General features: G+C 52.3%; 2 protein-coding genes across 4 annotated transcripts in view; both read right to left on the bottom strand.

Annotated features, from left to right (window-relative positions):
• Positions 1 to 495: 495 nt before the first annotated feature.
• On the bottom strand, positions 496 to 5,295 carry LOC149428488 (uncharacterized). The gene has a single exon (XM_089667344.1). It carries the CDS (start codon positions 4,481 to 4,483, stop codon positions 3,170 to 3,172), a length of 1,314 nt encoding a protein of 437 aa, XP_089523470.1. The 5' UTR covers positions 4,484 to 5,295; the 3' UTR covers positions 496 to 3,169.
• Positions 5,296 to 5,974: 679 nt separating this feature from the next.
• Positions 5,975 to 18,887, bottom strand: part of RUSC1 (RUN and SH3 domain containing 1) — a 31,975-nt gene continuing 19,062 nt past the window's right edge. For all 3 annotated transcript variants that reach the window (XM_089667340.1, XM_089667343.1, XM_089667342.1), the window contains 8 exons: positions 18,774 to 18,836; positions 18,373 to 18,449; positions 14,782 to 14,956; positions 14,602 to 14,701; positions 14,482 to 14,528; positions 13,499 to 14,384; positions 9,891 to 10,022; positions 5,975 to 6,523 (listed from right to left, as the gene is read on the bottom strand). In XM_089667340.1, the coding sequence (XP_089523466.1) occupies positions 6,355 to 6,523; positions 9,891 to 10,022; positions 13,499 to 14,384; positions 14,482 to 14,528; positions 14,602 to 14,701; positions 14,782 to 14,956; positions 18,373 to 18,449; positions 18,774 to 18,836 (1,649 nt within the window). In that variant the 3' untranslated portion in view covers positions 5,975 to 6,354. The remainder of the gene's footprint in view (positions 6,524 to 9,890; positions 10,023 to 13,498; positions 14,385 to 14,481; positions 14,529 to 14,601; positions 14,702 to 14,781; positions 14,957 to 18,372; positions 18,450 to 18,773; positions 18,837 to 18,887) is intronic.

The raw sequence follows: 18,887 nt of genomic DNA, 5'->3' as shown, positions 1-18,887 counted from the left end.
TGTACGGTGTCCCCTTCCCGAGATGTCCTCCACCGAGTACTGTATGTACGGTGTCCCCTTCCCGAGATGTCCTCCACCGAGTACTGTATGTACGGTGTCCCCTTCCTGAGATACCCTTCACTGAGTACTGTATGTACGGTGTCTCCTTCCTGAGATGTCCTCCACCGAGTACTGTATATACGGTGTCCCCTTCCTGAGATGTCCTCCACCGAGTACTGTATGTACGGCGTCTCCTTCCCGAGATGTCCTCCACCGAGTACTGTATGTACGGCGTCTCCTTCCCGAGATGTCCTCCACCGAGTACTGTATGTACGGTGTCTCCTTCCTGAGATGTCCTCCACCGAGTACTGTATGTACGGCGTCTCCTTCCCGAGATGTCCTCCACCGAGTACTGTATGTACGGCGTCTCCTTCCCGAGATGTCCTCCACCGAGTACTGTATGTACGGCGTCTCCTTCCCGAGATGTCCTCCACCGAGTACTGTATGTACGGCGTCTCCTTCCCGAGATGTCCTCCACCGAGTACTGTATGTACGGTGTCTCCTTCCCGAGATGTCCTCCACCAAGTACTGTATGTACGGTGTCTCCTTCCCGAGATGTCCTCCACCGAGTACTGTATGTACGGTGTCCCCTTCCCGAGATCTCCTCCACCAAGTACTGTATGTACGGTGTCTCCTTCCTGAGATACCCTCCACCGAGTGTGTGTGGTGCCTTTTTCCTGAGATAACTCTTCCCTGTGTGTGTGGTGTTCCCTTTCTAGGATGTCCTCTAACGTGTGTGTGGTGCCCCGTTTCCATGACGTACTCTACCATGTTTGGTGCCCCTATCCTGGGATATCCTGCACTGTCTGCCCACTGCAGGTGCCCATGTGGCCCCCAATCCCCAGCCGGTGAGTCTTCCCGCTCCCAGTGCAGGTGCTAGGTTGGCCTGTATAATGTGTGCTGCAGACCTGTCACGATTGCCCTTATTACACGTCTGTACATGGAAATGCATTTTGTTTCTTGTCCATCGAGGGACACGGGAAGTTTCCGAACTTCAGGTTATACTGCCGCCTACAGGAGGATTGGACACAAACAGGAAGACTGTAGACCAGTCTAGGACAACCCCTCCTCTGGCCAGCATGCCTCAGGTTTTTCTGCTAGATTCATAGGTTGGACGTCTTCCGCTCTGACTGCCCTATCTTGCCAGGACCATTTTTCTTCAATCAACACTCTTCTCTACAGAGCGGTTCTGTCCATCTTCATCTGGCCAAACACTTGGCTGACTGGTTCTTTAAAACCGGCTTCTCATTCCATCTCTCTGTGGCCCAGTCAGGTCATCATTCAAGCTTATGTTACCAAGGACTGGGTACCACTCTTTCCTGTCAAGGCCTACTCTGCTAGATCTGTGACCTCCTCTTGGGCTTTTTGGTATCAAGCAACTCTTTCCCAGATTTGCAAGGCTTCCACCTAGCCTTCTGTTCACATGTTCTCCGAGTTCTACAGGTGGATGTTCAGGCCTCCTATGATGCCAGTGTTGGGTGTAAGGTCCTCCAGGAAGCTCCTTCCCTACTAAGGCTGCCACCTGGTCTTCTGTTCACATGTTCTCCAGGTCTACCAGGTAAATGTTCAGGCCTACTCTGATGCCAGTGTTGGGTGTAAGGTCCTCCAGGAAGCTCCTTCCCTACTAAGGCTGCCACCTGGTCCTCTGGTCACCCATTCTCCAAGTTCTACTAGGTGGATGTTCAGGCCTCCTCTGATGCCAGTGTTGGGTGTAAGGTGCTCCAGGAACTCCTTCCCTACTAAGGCTGCCACCTGGTCCTCTGGTCACCCATTCTCCAAGTTCTACAGGTGGATGTTCAAACCTCATCTGATGCCAGTGTTGGGTGTAAGGTCATTCAGGCAGCTCCTTTCCTAATAAGGCTGCAAACTGGGTCCTATGGTCACCCATTCTCCAAGTACTACAGGTGGATGTTCAGGCCTTCTTTGATTCCAGTGTTGGGTGTAAGGTGCTCCAGGAAGCTCCTTCCCTACTAAGGCTGCCACCTGGTCCTCTGATCTCCCATCCTCCACGTTCTACCAGGTAGATGTTCAGGCCTCCTCTGATGCCAGTGTTGGGTGTAAGGTCCTCCAGGAACTCCTTCCCTACTAAGGCTGCCACCTGGTCCTCTGGTCTCCCATCCTCCACGTTCTACCAGGTAGATGTTCAGGCCTCCTCTGATGCCAGTGTTGGGTGTAAGGTCCTCCAGGAACTCCTTCCCTACTAAGGCTGCCACCTGGTCCTCTGGTCTCCCATCCTCCACGTTCTACCAGGTAGATGTTCAGGCCTCCTCTGATGCCAGTGTTGGGTGTAAGGTCCTCCAGGAACTCCTTCCCTACTAAGGCTGCCACCTGGTCCTCTGGTCTCCCATCCTCCACGTTCTACCAGGTACATGTTCAGGCCTCCTCTGATGCCAGTGTTGGGTGTAAGGTCCTCCAGGAACTCCTTCCCTACTAAGGCTGCCACCTGGTCCTCTGGTCTCCCATTCTCCAAGTTCTACAGGTGGATGTTCAAACCCCATCTGATGCCAGCTCCGGGTGTAAGGTCCTTCAGGTGGTTCTTTGAGCTGCAGGCAGCCCCCAGTTCTGTCGTTGTCTTGGGCCTGTTAAGTGTTTTATTTGCTGTTTTCCTCCCCTCAGTTGGACTGATAGTTCAAGACCAGGAGTGGGGGGGGGGGGGGGGGAGGGTTATCCTAGGCTGGCCAAAACGTTTTTTGTTTCCCAGTGTCCGGTCTTTCTGTGAGTGGCAGTATGACCCAATAGAATATGACTTTCTTTGTCCGTCAGGAAAGTGTTGAGAAGACGAGAGCACCACACACCACCTTGTATAGTCAGTAAAAGATTGTAACCCCCAACGTTTCGGGGGCCCGCGCTCCCCCTTCATCAGGGATAAAAGCTATATATAAAAGTCAAATACCTGGATGCATCATTAATGGTGATGAAGGGGGAGTGGTGGGTCCCTGAAACGCGTGGGAGGTTACAAAATAAAAATCTTTCAAAAGACTAAACAGTCTGGTGTAAAAAGTTAGTAGACTCCTCCGGGGGTCCAGGAGGACCTCCAGTTCCTGGTGAGCAGCCTCTACGACTGTAAGCTGCCCACTGCACTAGAACATATCTCCATGAGGTTCAGCTCCTACATCCCAAAGAATGTCCTTCAGTACACCTCACCAGGGAGAGTCTGGAAGTTCCCCGGGTCACGAGTCTGGAAGTTCCCCGGGTCACGAGTCTGGAAGTTCTCGGGGTCACGAGTCTGGAAGTTCTCGGGGTCACGAGTCTGGAAGTTCCCGGGGTCACGAGTCTTGAAGTTCCCGGGGTCACGAGTCTGGAAGTTCTCGGGGTCACGAGTCTGGAAGTTCCCGGGGTCACGAGTCTGGAAGTTCCCGGGGTCACGAGTCTGGAAGTTCCCGGGGTCACGAGTCTGGAAGTTCCCGGGGTCACGAGTCTGGAAGTTCTCGGGGTCACGAGTCTGGAAGTTCTCGGGGTGAGGAGTCTGGAAGTTCTCGGGGTCAGGAGTCTGGAAGTTCCTGGGGTCAGGAGTCTGGAAGTTCTTGGGGTCAGGAGTCTGGAAGTTCCCGAGGTGAGGAGTCTGGAAGTTCTCGGGGTGAGGAGTCTGGAAGTTCTCGGGGTGAGGAGTCTGGAAGTTCTCGGGGTCAGGAGTCTGGAAGTTCCCGGGGTCAGGAGTCTGTAAGTTCTTGGGGTCACGAGTCTGGAAGTTCCCGGGGTCAGGAGTCTGGAAGTTTCCGGGGTCAGGAGTCTGGAAGTTCCCGGGGTCAGGAGTCTGGAAGTTCCCGTGGTCAGGGGTCTGGAAGTTCTCGGGGTCAGGAGTCTGGAAGTTTCCGGGGTCAGGAGTCTGGAAGTTCCCGGGGTCACGAGTCTGGAAGTTCCCGGGGTGAGGAGTCTGGAAGTTCTCGGGGTCAGGAGTCTGGAAGTTCCCGGGGTCAGGAGTCTGGAAGTTCTTGGGGTCACGAGTCTGGAAGTTCCCGGGGTGAGGAGTCTGGAAGTTCTCGGGGTCAGGAGTCTGGAAGTTCCCGGGGTCAGGAGTCTGGAAGTTCCCGGGGTCAGGAGTCTGGAAGTTCTTGGGGTCACGAGTCTGGAAGTTCCCGGGGTCAGGAGTCTGGAAGTTCTTGGGGTCACGAGCCTGGAAGTTCCCGGGGTGAGGAGTCTGGAAGTTCTCGGGGTGAGGAGTTTGGAAGTTCTCGGGGTGAGGAGTCTGGAAGTTCTCGGGGTCAGGAGTCTGGAAGTTCTCGGGGTCAGGAGTCTGGAAGTTCCCGGGGTCAGGAGTCTGGAAGTTCTTGGGGTCACGAGTCTGGAAGTTCCCGGGGTGAGGAGTCTGGAAGTTCCCGGGGTCAGGAGTCTGGAAGTTCCCGGGGTCACGAGTCTGGAAGTTCTTGGGGTCACGAGCCTGGAAGTTCCCGGGGTGAGGAGTCTGGAAGTTCCTGTAGGGTGACCAGCATGGACAGCACAACATTCTATTGGAAGGGAGGGAAGGCGGTTATTATCCTCCATTGGGGAGGTGATAGAGCTGCCTGAAGGGTCGGGGACTCGGCCTTCTGAGGGGTTTGTGGATACAAAGAGAACCAGTCATGGAGAACGACCGAAATATTCAGCCTGCAATGATTATAATCGTCTATCTGCCCCTTGAGGTTGTCTCTGCAGCCTGAGAGTCGGGGAGGTGAGGGACCACCCAACACGAGACCCTTCCCCCACCGCCTCCCGGGATCCAAATACCGACTTCACATCCCAGAGCTCAGCAATAATTCAGGGAAATCGATCGGCCGGGAGACTCCGATATCGTGTGACGGCGAGGAGAATACACACGTGTGCGCGGCGGGAACTCTGCATATGTTCGTCATATTCGCTGCGCCAGAACCATCCGATTTTCAGGATTTACTTCCTGGATTTGGATTCCCTTTGAATATTCGCTATTTTCACATTCGAAATTCGACTTTCACATTTCAGAAGGCAGCAATATTCGTTTTTTATTCTTTTCTACTTTTTTATTTTCTCTGTTTTATTCTTTTCTGTTTTTTTTCTATTCTATTCCTTTATTTCTATTCTCTTTTATTTTATTCTTTTATTTTCTATTTCATTCTATTATGTTTTCATTTTATATTTTTATCTATTTTTTTCTTTTCTTTTATTCTTTTTTCATGTTAGATTTTATTCTATTCTTTTATATTTTATTCTATTCTTTTATTTAATTTTTTTATGTTTTATTTTATTCTATTCTTTTATTTTATTTTCTATTTCATTCTATTATGTTTTCATTTTATATTTTTATCTATTTTTTTCTTTTCTTTTATTCTTTTTTCATGTTAGATTTTATTCTATTCTTTTATATTTTATTCTATTCTTTTATTTAATTTTTTTATGTTTTATTTTATTCTATTCTTTTATTTTATTTTCTATTTCATTCTATTATGTTTTCATTTTAGATTTTATTCTATTCTTTTATTTTCTATTTTATTCTATTTTTTTCTTTTCTTTTATTCTTTTTTTATGTTCTATTTTATTCTATTTTTTTATTTTATATTTCATTCTATACTTTTTTCTTTTTAGATTTTATTTTATTCTTTTGTTTTATATTTTATTCTATTTTCTTTCTTTTATTTCATTCTATTTTTTTATTTTCTATTTGTTTCTATTCTTTTCCGTTTTGTATTTTCTATTTCTGTTCTATTCTATTCTTCTCTCTCCCATCCTTCTATATTCTAAGTAGGAATCATCATCTCACTTTTATTCCTTTTATTTTCATACGTTTCAGTTTCGAATTATTTTTCTTTATTTTCGGATTCGTTGAAATTCGTTGGAAATTTGGATCCATCGAATCTCCGAATCAGAGGACCGGCGCCTGCGTAGCACCCAAGGGTCAGACCTCGGTGTGAGATGTTCCTCCATGACCGGCGGTTCGGTCTGATTGGACAACGGCGCGGACGTTCTCAGGAGACTCGGGGGAGGCTCAGGGTTCTCAGGCACCTTTATTGACTCCAGACACTTTCCATACGTGACACATACAACACGTGTAGATCATGGGATGGGAGGAGGACATCATACATCATGGATTCCTGGCCTTCCTCCATCCACGTCCCACAAGGGCCCATCGTAGAGGAACGTCTCCCTGGAGCTCGCCATCATTTCCCGGGACAGTTCGGTCTCCTCGCACCGGGCGTTCCTCACCGCCAGAGGCCATGGCTGCCCCTTGTGGGCTGAAGAGCTTGCACTTCAAAGGATATGGAGGCCATTAGGAGGATCGGGGAAGAGATTGGGGTGCAGAATACTGAGGAAGGGAGGAGGAGACGGGGGTTTTCCATGTTCCCGCCCCCCTGGAAGACGAGCCAATCATAGGATGAGGGAGGTGTACCCCACCGGCACCAGCCCCGTATCGCTCCCCCGTCTGCACCGGATCCAATCCTCGTCCACCGTCCCCACCAACGTCAACACGTCTCCTTTCCGAAAGCTGAGCTGGGCTTCTCCGGAGGGGGCGTGGTCACACAGAGCGCGGAGAGACCTGAGGGTGCAGAATTCAGACTCGTGATTGGGCCCCAACACCCTGCCAACCCCACCCAGGAGGCGGGGCCACCCAAACCTCACCCCAAAGGAACCCTTCAAATACTTCTCAGGTCCTGAGGAACCCCTACAAAACCCAATTCTTTGGGGGCCAGTGCTAATAATACCCCTCACATCGGGGGCCAGTGGTAATGATACCCCTCACATCGGGGGCCAGTGCTAATAATACCTCTCACATCGGGGGCCAGTGCTAATAATACCCCTCACATCGGGGGCCAGTGGTAATAATACCCCTCACATCGGGGGCCAGTGCTAATAATACCCCTCACATCGGGGGCCAGTGGTAATAATGCCTCTCACATCGGGGGCCAGTGGTAATAATACCCCTCACATCGGGGGCCAGTGCTAATAATACCTCTCACATCGGGGGCCAGTGGTAATGATGCCTCTCACATCGGGGGCCAGTGGTAATGATGCCTCTCACATCGGGGGCCAGTGGTAATAATACCTCTCACATCGGGGGCCAGTGCTAATAATGCCTCTCACATCGGGGGCCAGTGCTAATAATGCCTCTCACATCGGGGGCCAGTGGTAATAATACCTCTCACATCGGGGGCCAGTGGTAATGATGCCTCTCACATCGGGGGCCAGTGGTAATAATACCCCTCACATCGGGGGCCAGTGGTAATAATGCCTCTCACATCGGGGGCCAGTGGTAATGATGCCTCTCACATCGGGGGCCAGTGCTAATAATACCCCTCACATCGGGGGCCAGTGCTAATAATACCTCTCACATCGGGGGCCAGTGGTAATGATGCCTCTCACATCGGGGGCCAGTGGTAATGATGCCTCTCACATCGGGGGCCAGTGGTAATAATACCCCTCACATCGGGGGCCAGTGGTAATAATGCCTCTCACATCGGGGGCCAGTGGTAATGATGCCTCTCACATCGGGGGCCAGTGCTAATAATACCCCTCACATCGGGGGCCAGTGGTAATGATGCCTCTCACATCGGGGGCCAGTGGTAATGATACCCCTCACATCGGGGGCCAGTGGTAATGATGCCTCTCACATCGGGGGCCAGTGGTAATAATACCCCTCACATCGGGGGCCAGTGGTAATAATGCCTCTCACATCGGGGGCCAGTGCTAATAATACCCCTCACATCGGGGGCCAGTGGTAATAATACCCCTCACATCGGGGGCCAGTGCTAATAATACCCCTCACATCGGGGGCCAGTGCTAATAATACCCCTCACATCGGGGGCCAGTGGTAATAATACCCCTCACATCGGGGGCCAGTGGTAATAATACCCCTCACATCGGGGGCCAGTGCTAATAATACCCCTCACATCGGGGGCCAGTGGTAATGATGCCTCTCACATCGGGGGCCAGTGGTAATGATGCCTCTCACATCGGGGGCCAGTGGTAATAATACCCCTCACATCGGGGGCCAGTGGTAATAATACCCCTCACATCGGGGGCCAGTGGTAATGATGCCTCTCACATCGGGGGCCAGTGGTAATAATACCCCTCACATCGGGGGCCAGTGGTAATAATGCCTCTCACATCGGGGGCCAGTGGTAATAATACCCCTCACATCGGGGGCCAGTGGTAATAATACCCCTCACATCGGGGGCCAGTGCTAATAATACCTCTCACATCGGGGGCCAGTGCTAATAATACCCCTCACATCGGGGGCCAGTGGTAATAATGCCTCTCACATCGGGGGCCAGTGGTAATAATACCCCTCACATCGGGGGCCAGTGGTAATGATGCCTCTCACATCGGGGGCCAGTGGTAATGATGCCTCTCACATCGGGGGCCAGTGGTAATGATGCCTCTCACATCGGGGGCCAGTGGTAATAATACCTCTCACATCGGGGGCCAGTGCTAATAATACCCCTCACATCGGGGGCCAGTGGTAATAATACCCCTCACATCGGGGGCCAGTGGTAATGATGCCTCTCACATCGGGGGCCAGTGCTAATAATACCCCTCACATCGGGGGCCAGTGGTAATAATACCCCTCACATCGGGGGCCAGTGGTAATGATGCCTCTCACATCGGGGGCCAGTGGTAATAATACCCCTCACATCGGGGGCCAGTGGTAATGATGCCTCTCACATCGGGGGCCAGTGGTAATGATACCACTCACTTCGGGGGCCAGTGGTAATAATACCCCTCACATCGGGGGCCAGTGCTAATAATACCCCTCACATCGGGGGCCAGTGCTAATAATACCCCTCACATCGGGGGCCAGTGCTAATAATACCCCTCACATCGGGGGCCAGTGGTAATAATACCCCTCACATTGGGGGCCAGTGGTAATAATGCCTCTCACATCGGGGGCCAGTGGTAATGATACCTCTCACATCGGGGGCCAGTGCTAATAATACCCCTCACATCGGGGGCCAGTGGTAATGATGCCTCTCACATCGGGGGCCAGTGGTAATGATGCCTCTCACATTGGGGGCCAGTGGTAATGATGCCTCTCACATCGGGGGCCAGTGCTAATGATACCCCTCACATCGGGGGCCAGTGCTAATAATACCTCTCACATCGGGGGCCAGTGGTAATAATGCCTCACATCGGGGGCCAGTGCTAATAATGCCCCTCACATCGGGGGCCAGTGGTAATGATGCCTCTCACATCGGGGCCAGTGGTAATAATGCCCCTCACATCGGGGGCCAGTGGTAATAATGCCTCACATCGGGGGCCAGTGGTAATAATGCCCCTCACATCGGGGGCCAGTGGTAATGATGCCTCTCACATCGGGGGCCAGTGGTAATAATGCCTCACATCGGGGGCCAGTGGTAATAATGCCTCACATCGGGGGCCAGTGGTAATAATGCCCCTCACATCGGGGGCCAGTGGTAATGATGCCTCTCACATCGGGGGCCAGTGGTAATGATGCCTCTCACATCGGGGGCCAGTGGTAATGATGCCTCTCACATCGGGGGCCAGTGGTAATAATGCCCCTCACATCGGGGGCCAGTGGTAATAATGCCTCTCACATCGGGGGCCAGTGCTAAGAATGCCCCCCCACCCCACCCCCGACCAAGGGCACTCCAGAATCATGCAGAAACCATCAGCTGGGATGTAAATCAGCTCAAGGAACCCCTAGAACCCTCTGAAGGAACCCCTAGAACCTCCTGAAGGAACCCCTAGAAACTCCTGAAGGAACCCCGAGAAACTCCCGAAGGAACCCTAGAACCCTCTGAAGGAACCCCTAGAAACTCCTGAAGGAACCCTAGAACCCTCTGAAGGAACCCCTAGAACCTTCTGAAGGACCCCCGGGTGAGAGTGGCCGGACTACACCCTTCCTCAGAGGAGACCTCCCGGGAGTGCTGCCACCTGGCTCTTACCTCTCCGGTTGGCCGTTGCTTTGGTGTCGCTCGTCCGGCTCTGTGGAGAAGACTCGCTCGCGCTCAGCGGAGGACCGAAGACGGATCAGGCTCAGAACGTTCATATTTGGAGGCAACCAGCTGGAGGGACGTCTGAGGAGAAGAAGACAGAGAGGTAACCTGGAGGTGGGCGAGGGAGGAGACCATGGCAACGCCCCTCCTCCATCTACACTGCCCTGGGAGACAACCCCATGGGGGGGGTACCCCATCTTATCCAGGACACCATCGGCAGGGTACAAGGGGGCAAATCTCTAGGTCATCGATCTCCAAACTGCAGCCCTTTGCTTTTATCCGGCCCTGGGGGCATAAGTCTTCACACCAAAAATGAGACAATATTCCTCCCACTGACACCAATGATGGAGCACTATTCCTCCCACTGACACCAATGATGGGGCACTATTCCTCCCACTGACACCAATGATGGGGCACTATTCCTCCCACTGACACCAATGATGGGGCACTATTCCTCCCACTGACACCAATGATGGGGCACTATTCCTCCCACTGACACCAATGATGGGGCACTATTCCTCCCACTGACACCAATGATGGGGCACTATTCCTCCCACTGACACCAATGATGGGGCACTATTCCTCCCACTGACACCAATGATGGGGCACTATTCCTCCCACTGACACCAATGATGGGGCACTATTCCTCCCACTGACACCAATGATGGGGCACTATTCCTCCCACTGACACCAATGATGGGGCACTATTCCTCCCACTGCCACCAATGATGGGGCACTATTCCTCCCACTGACACCAATGATGGGGCACTATTCCTCCCACTGACACCAATGATGGGGCACTATTCCTCCCACTGACACCAATGATGGGGCACTATTCCTCCCACTGACACCAATGATGGGGCACTATTCCTCCCACTGACACCAATGATGGGGCACTATTCCTCCCACTGACACCAATGATGGGGCGCTATTCCTCCCACTGACACCAATGATGGGGCACTATTCCTCCCACTGACACCAATGATGGGGCACTATTACTCCCACTGACACCAATGATGGGGCACTATTCCTCCCACTGACACCAATGATGGGGCACTATTCCTCCCACTGACACCAATGATGGGGCACTATTCCTCCCACTGACACCAAGGATGGGGCACTATTCCTCCCACTGACACCAATGATGGGGCACTATTCCTCCCACTGATACCAATGATGGGACACTATTCCTCCCACTGACACCAATGATGGGGCACTATTCCTCCCACTGATACCAATTATGGGGCACTATTCCTCCCACTGACACCAATGATGGGACACTATTCCTCCCACTGACACCAATGATGGGACACTATTCCTCCCACTGACACCAATGATGGGGCACTATTCCTCCCACTGACACCAATGATGGGACACTATTCCCCCCACTGATACCAATGATGGGGCACTATTCCTCCCACTGACACCAATGATGGGGCACTATTCCTCCCACTGACACCAATGATGGGGCAATATTCCTTTCACTGACACCAACGATGGGACACTATTCCTCCCACTGACACCAATGATGGGGCAATATTCCTTTCACTGACACCAATGATGGGGCACTATTCCTCCCACTGACACCAATGATGGGGCACTATTCCTCCCACTGACACCAATGATGGGACACTATTCCTCCCACTGACACCAATGATGGGGCAATATTCCTTTCACTGACACCAATGATGGGGCACTATTCCTCCCACTGACACCAATGATGGGGTACTATTCCTCCCACTGACACCAATGATGGGGCATTATTACTCCCACTGACACCAATGATGGGACACTATTCCTTCCACTGACACCAATGATGGGGCACTATTCCTCCCACTGATACCAATTATGGGGCACTATTCCTCCCACTGACACCAATGATGGGGCACTATTCCTCCCACTGACACCAATGATGGGGCACTATTCCTCCCACTGACACCAATGATGGGGCACTATTCCCCCCACTGATACCAATGATGGGGCACTATTCCTCCACTGACACCAAATGATGGGGCACTATTCCTCCCACTGACACCAATGATGGGGCACTATTCCTCCCACTGACACCAATGATGGGGCACTATTCCTCCCACTGACACCAAATGATGGGGCACTATTCCTCCCACTGACACCAATGATGGGGCACTATTCCTCCCACTGACACCAATGATGTGGCACTATTCCTCCCACTGACACCAATGATGGGGCACTATTCCTCCCACTGACACCAATGATGGGGCACTATTCCTCCCACTGACACCAATGATGGGGCACTATTCCTCCCACTGACACCAATGATGGGGCACTATTCCTCCCACTGACACCAATGATGGGGCACTATTCCTCCCACTGACACCAATGATGGGGCACTATTCCTCCCACTGACACCAATGATGGGGCACTATTCCTCCCACTGACACCAATGATGGGGCACTATTCCTCCCACTGACACCAATGATGGGACACTATTCCTCCCACTGACACCAATGATGGGGCAATATTCCTTTCACTGACACCAATGATGGGGCACTATTCCTCCCACTGACACCAATGATGGGGTACTATTCCTCCCACTGACACCAATGATGGGGCATTATTACTCCCACTGACACCAATGATGGGACACTATTCCTTCCACTGACACCAATGATGGGGCACTATTCCTCCCACTGATACCAATTATGGGGCACTATTCCTCCCACTGACACCAATGATGGGGCACTATTCCTCCCACTGACACCAATGATGGGGCACTATTCCTCCCACTGACACCAATGATGGGGCACTATTCCTCCCACTGACACCAATGATGGGGCACTATTCCTCCCACTGACACCAAATGATGGGGCACTATTCCTCCCACTGACACCAAATGATGGGGCACTATTCCTCCCACTGACACCAAATGATGGGGCACTATTCCTCCCACTGACACCAAATGATGGGGCACTATTCCTCCCACTGACACCAAATGATGGGGCACTATTCCTCCCACTGACACCAATGATGGGGCACTATTCCTCCCACTGACACCAATGATGTGGCACTATTCCTCCCACTGACACCAATGATGGGGCACTATTCCTCCCACTGATACCAATGATGGGGCACTATTCTTCCCACTGACACCAAATGATGGGGCACTATTCCTCCCACTGACACCAATGATGGGACACTATTCCTCCCACTGATACCAATGATGGGGCATTATTCCTCCCACTGACACCAATGATGGGGACTATTCTTCCCACTGACACCAATGATGGGGCACTATTCCTCCCACTGACACCAATGATGGGGCATTATTCCTCCCACTGACACCAAAGCATTGTTTGCTCCCACTGGTCACAGTCCGGCCCCCTGAAGTCTGAAGGACTTTATTTAGGAGCTTTGAAGCCCCCTTCTCTAGGACCTTGCTATCCTCCTGCTACCCCCGGCTTGAAGTGCCCCCCCAGAGGTCCCGTCTCAGGACTTTTCTCAGGAAGAACGGCAATTCTGAAGCCATGACGTATTGGAGCTCCGCCCCTCTGTAGTGACACCACCGACCTCACACTTACCTGGATTTTACGTTCCTTTCCTCCAGATCGCGGCTCTGAGCAGAAGTGGCCCCAAACAGTTGACCAAACCAGCTGCCCCTCTCTGGGGTCTGACATGGAGCTGTGGGACCCCCATTCACATGGACAGGCTGCCGGCACTGAGGGTCTCCTCCTGGTCTTGGTGCCGGACCCTCGTCTACGGTGGTTGGAGGGTTCAGGATGCCCTGGTTGGGTAGCTCGGTCCCATTTTCTGCCTTCGGAGGTTCCTTCTCACAAGGTGGCTCCTTGGGAAGTCTTGGCTCCGTGGACACCCGACCTCTGGAGGACAATCGTTCGATCTGGCTCTGCTCTTCGTCAGGGGCCCCCCTCAGCTTTCTGAAGGATGGAAAGGCAAAGGAATCTTTATTTGGGGGACTATAGAGGCGAGAGGCCTGGCTTAGCTGCCCCCACCAGGTAGAGTTCGAGTCTTTGGTCTTGGCGGTTGCACCTTGTTGGGTTTCTGCCCCCGGGGAGGGCGGGTTATCAGAGGGCGGGTCCTGGGCGTGGCCTCTGGGGCATACGGCCTCCTTCTGCTGAGGGCCACTATTAGATGGAGTCTGGGTTTGGCTTTCCTTTGGCTTCTCCCTGTCCGCATTTCCGGTGAGGTTCTGTGCCAGCCAGCCACCCAAGTCCAGGAGATGCTGAAAGGGTGGGACCCCCCAGTTGTCTGCCAGCGTCTGATTGGGGGGATCGTGGGGAGTGGGCGGGTCTTGCAGAGGGAGGTGGTGATGCTCAAACAGAAGGTCCGTGTGGAAGGTCAAAGCGGACAGAGGCTGTAGGATCAGCAGCAGCTCCTCTCGCAGGTCATGTCGGGAGGTAGCAGCCAATGGAAGGAATCCCGTCGGGAGGAAGAAGACTGACAGCCGATCTGGTGGGACAAAATGAAGATGAGGATGAGGATGAGGAAGGAGTTCCGGAAACATCAGGAAGATGCCGTCTCGGATATTCTACCCCAAGGAACGTACCATAGATTTGATGGAGGTGGGAGATCCAGATGTCCAGCTGTTTGGTGCTACAAGACAAAGGAACGAGACCTCAGACATGGCCTCTATAGCTCCTCCCCCACCCGCATTGTCCACACTTACTTCAGAAGGCCGAAGATGAAAGCGTTGAATCTCCTCTGAGGGTCTCGGAGCTGCTGGAATCGACTAACATTGTAGAAGAGGATGTGAAGGGACTCCGGACCTGTGACAGAAGGAGGAACCCTTCAGTATCTGCTGCTGAGGTCCAGGTGACCCGAAACACAATGACAGTTCTGGACTCACCTGATTTTGTTGAAGCCTCCACCAGGTTCCAAGGACTCAGCCTCCTCCTGCCAATGATGACATCCTTCTGGAAGGGCTTCAGTCCATCTCCGAGGAGAGAGAAGAGCGAGGGGCACAGGCTGTTCAGGATGAGGTAGCCAAGCTTTGGACTCAGGCGACTGTCACCAAGTTGTGTCTGTGGAAGGAGAGGAACGACTCTCGTATGTCTGCAACTCCTCGGTGTTCCATCATCACAGAAACATCTTCATATCTCCTTATCCAATCATGAGATGTCTACATCGTACACCTCATCAACCTCATCGTTCCATGGTGTCCCTCCAACACCTCATCATCTACAACCCCCTCTCCTCCCATCATGTCCTCATCATTCCATGGTGTCCCTCCAACACCTCCTCATCTACAACCCCCTCTCCTTCCATCATGTCATCATCATTCCATGGTGTCCCTCCAACACCTCCTCATCTACAACCCCCTCTCCTTCCATCATGTCCTCATCATTCCATGGTGTCCCTCCAACACCTCATCATCTACAACCCCCTCTCCTCCCATCATGTCCTCATCATTCCATGGTGTCCCTCCAACACCTCCTCATCTACAACCCCCTCTCCTTCCATCATGTCCTCATCATTCCATGGTGTCCCTCCAACACCTCATCATCTACAACCCCCTCTCCTCCCATCATGTCCTCATCATTCCATGGTGTCCCTCCAACACCTCCTCATCTACAACCCCCTCTCCTTCCATCATGTCCTCATCATTCCATGGTGTCCCTCCAACACCTCCTCATCCATAACCCCTCTCCTTCCACCATGTCCTTATTGTTCCATTGTGTCCTCCCATCACCTCCTCATCCATTACCTCCTCTCCTCCCATCCTCATCATTCTATGGTGTCCTCCCAACACCTCCTCATCCATAACCCCTGTCATCCCATCATGTCCTCATCATTCCACGGTGTCCCTCCTAACACCTCCTCATCCATAACCCCCTCTCCTCCCATCATGTCCTCATCATTACATGGTGTCCCTCCAACACCTCCTCATCCATAACCCCTCTCCTTCCATCATGTCCTCATCATTCCATGGTGTCCTCCCAACCCCTCCTCATCTATAACCCCCTCTCCTTCCATCATGTCCTCATCATTCCATGGTGTCCCTCCAACACCTCCTCATCAATAACCCCTCTCCTTCCATCATGTCCTCATCATTCCATGGTGTCCCTCCAACACCTCCTCATTTACAACTCCCTCTCCTTCCATCATGTCCTCATCATTCCATGGTGTCCCTCCAACACCTCCTCATCCATAACCCCCTCTCCTCCCATCCTCATCATTCCATGGTGTCCCTCCAACACCTCCTCATCCATAACCCCCTCTCCTCCCATCCTCATCATTCCATGGTGTCCTCCCAACACCTCCTCATCCATAACCCCTCTCCTTCCACCATGTCCTCATCATTCCATGGTGTCCCTCCAACACCTCCTCATCTACAACCCCCTCTCCTTCCATCATGTCCTCATCATTCCATGGTGTCCTCCCAACACCTCATCATCTACAACCCCTTCTCCTTCCATCATGTCCTCATCATTCCATGGTGTCCCTCCAACACCTCCTCATCCATAACCCCTCTCCTCCCATCCTCATCATTCCATGGTGTCCTCCCAACACCTCCTCATCCATAACCCCTCTCCTTCCATCATCTCCTCATCATTCCATGGTGTCCCTCCAACACCTCCTTATCTACAACCCCCTCTCCTTCCATCATGTCCTCATCATTCCATGGTGTCCTCCAACACCTCCTCATCCATAACCCCTCTCCTTCCACCATGTCCTTATCGTTTCATGGTGTCCCTCCAACACCTCCTCATCCATAACCTCCTCTCCTCCCATCCTCATCATTCTATGGTGTCCTCCCAACACCTCCTCATCCATAACCCCTCTCCGCCCATCATGTCCTCATCATTCCATGGTGTCCTCCCAACACCTCCTCATCCATAACCCCCTCTCCTCCCATCATGTCCTCATCATTCCATGGTGTCCCTCCAACACCTCCTCATCCATAACCCCTCTCCTTCCATCATGTCCTCATCATTCCATGGTGTCCTCCAACACCTCCTCATCTATAACCCCTCTCCTTCCATCATGTCCTCATCATTCCATGGTGTCCTCCCAACACCTCCTCATCCATAACCCCCTCTCCTTCCATCATGTCCTCATCATTCCATGGTGTCCCTCCAACACCTCCTCATCAATAACCTCTCTCCTTCCATCATGTCCTCATCATTCCATGGTGTCCTCCCAACACCTCCTCATCTATAACCCCCTTTCCTTCCATCATGTCCTCATCATTCCATGGTGTCCTCCCAACACCTCCTCATCTATAACCCCTCTCCTCCCATCATGTCCTCATCATTCCATGGTGTCCCTCCAACACCTCCTCATCTATAACCCCCTCTCCTTCCATCATGTCCTCATCATTCCATGGTGTCCCTTCAACACCTCCTCATCTATAACCCCCTCTCCTTCCATCATGTCCTCATCATTCCATGGTGTCCTCCCAACACCTCCTCATCATCTATAACCCCGTCTCCTTCCACCATGTCCTCATCATTCCATGGTGTCCTCCCAACACCTCCTCATCTATAACCCCCTCTCCTCCCATCATGTCCTCATCATTCCATGGTGTCCCTCCTCCACCTCCTCATCCATAACCCCCTCTCCTCCCATCATGTCCTCATCATTCCATGGTGTCCTCCCAACACCTCCTCATCTATAACCCCTCTCCTTCCATCATGTCCTCATCATTCCATGGTGTCCTCCCAACACCTTCTCATCTATAACCCCCTCTCCTCCTATCATGTCCTCATCATTCCATGGTGTCCTCCCAACACCTCCTCATCTATAACCCCTCTACTTCCATCATGTCCTCATCATTCCATGGTGTCCTCCCAACACCTCCTCATCCATAACCCCCTCTCCTTCCATCATGTCCTCATCATTCCATGGTGTCCCTCCAACACCTCCTCATCTACAACCCCCTCTCCTTCCATCATGTCCTCATCATTCCATGGTGTCCTCCCAACACCTCCTCATCTATAACCCCCTCTCCTCCCATCATGTCCTCATCATTCCATGGTGTCCTCCCAACACCTCCTCATCTATAACCCCTCTCCTCCCATCATGTCCTCATCATTCCATGGTGTCCCTCCTCCACCTCCTCATCTATAACCCCTCTCCTTCCATCATGTCCTCATCATTCCATGGTGTCCTCCCAACACCTCCTCATCTATAACCCCTCTCCTCCCATCATGTCCTCATCATTCCATGGTGTCCTCCCAACACCTCCTCATCTATAACCCCTCTCCTCCCATCATGTCCTCATCATTCCATGGTGTCCTCCCAACACCTCCTCATCCATAACCCCCTGTCCTTCCATCATGTCCTCATCTCCAGGAGGGGTCTCCCTGTTGCCATGGTTCCTCTGCATTCCTCAGTCTAGTCTATATATTGAGGTATATTTGTATCCTCATCCATCCTCCTCTCCACCTGTCCATCCAGTCACATCATTGCTCGTCACCCTCTCTTCCCGGCTCACCTTCTGCACTTGGTTCCGGCTGCCATTGAAATGGGAGATGATTCTGTCCACCGATGACCCAATGGCGATGAGGAGACCTGGTGGGGGAGGGTGGAGACATGTAATCAGGACAATTAGTAGGAGCCCCCGATACCCCCGACGTGACATCTACTCAGGAAGTCCTCGGTGTCTCCCAGCTCTACTGTGATATATGACAACCCTGGGAAGAGTCTGTCCCCTCCCTCCTTGTGTCATAGTCCCCTCCTCTTCTGGGCGTGTCTACTGTCGGTGCTGGCCCAGCTCCTCCACCCCTCCCCTACAATATACATGTTATAAGAAGACTGTCTGGTGTCGGTGTCATGGCCGCCCTGAGTGTCATGTGACAAGTCCGCTGCAGAAATTCTGAAAAGACGGCAATTTACTTTTCTTGTCATGTTGTAGGAAGTCTCCGCCCCCATCCGCCATCAGCGGCTCGCCTGCGCCACCTGCAGGAGGGAGAGGACGAAACGTGTTATTAATCAGTACAGAGTCCATCC

The sequence above is a fragment of the Staurois parvus genome, unplaced genomic scaffold (assembly GCF_062004578.1).
Source record: "Staurois parvus isolate SC_StPar_1 unplaced genomic scaffold, SC_StPar_1.0 ptg003200l, whole genome shotgun sequence".
NCBI classification, from domain to species: domain Eukaryota; kingdom Metazoa; phylum Chordata; class Amphibia; order Anura; family Ranidae; genus Staurois; species Staurois parvus.
This window is presented reverse-complemented; position numbering and strand designations above follow the sequence as displayed.

Bases quoted from the DNA above. Each gene is read 5' to 3' on its own strand.
- LOC149428488 (XM_089667344.1), bottom strand. From the start codon at position 4,483: ATGTTGTGCTGTCCATGCTGGTCACCCTACAGGAACTTCCAGACTCCT.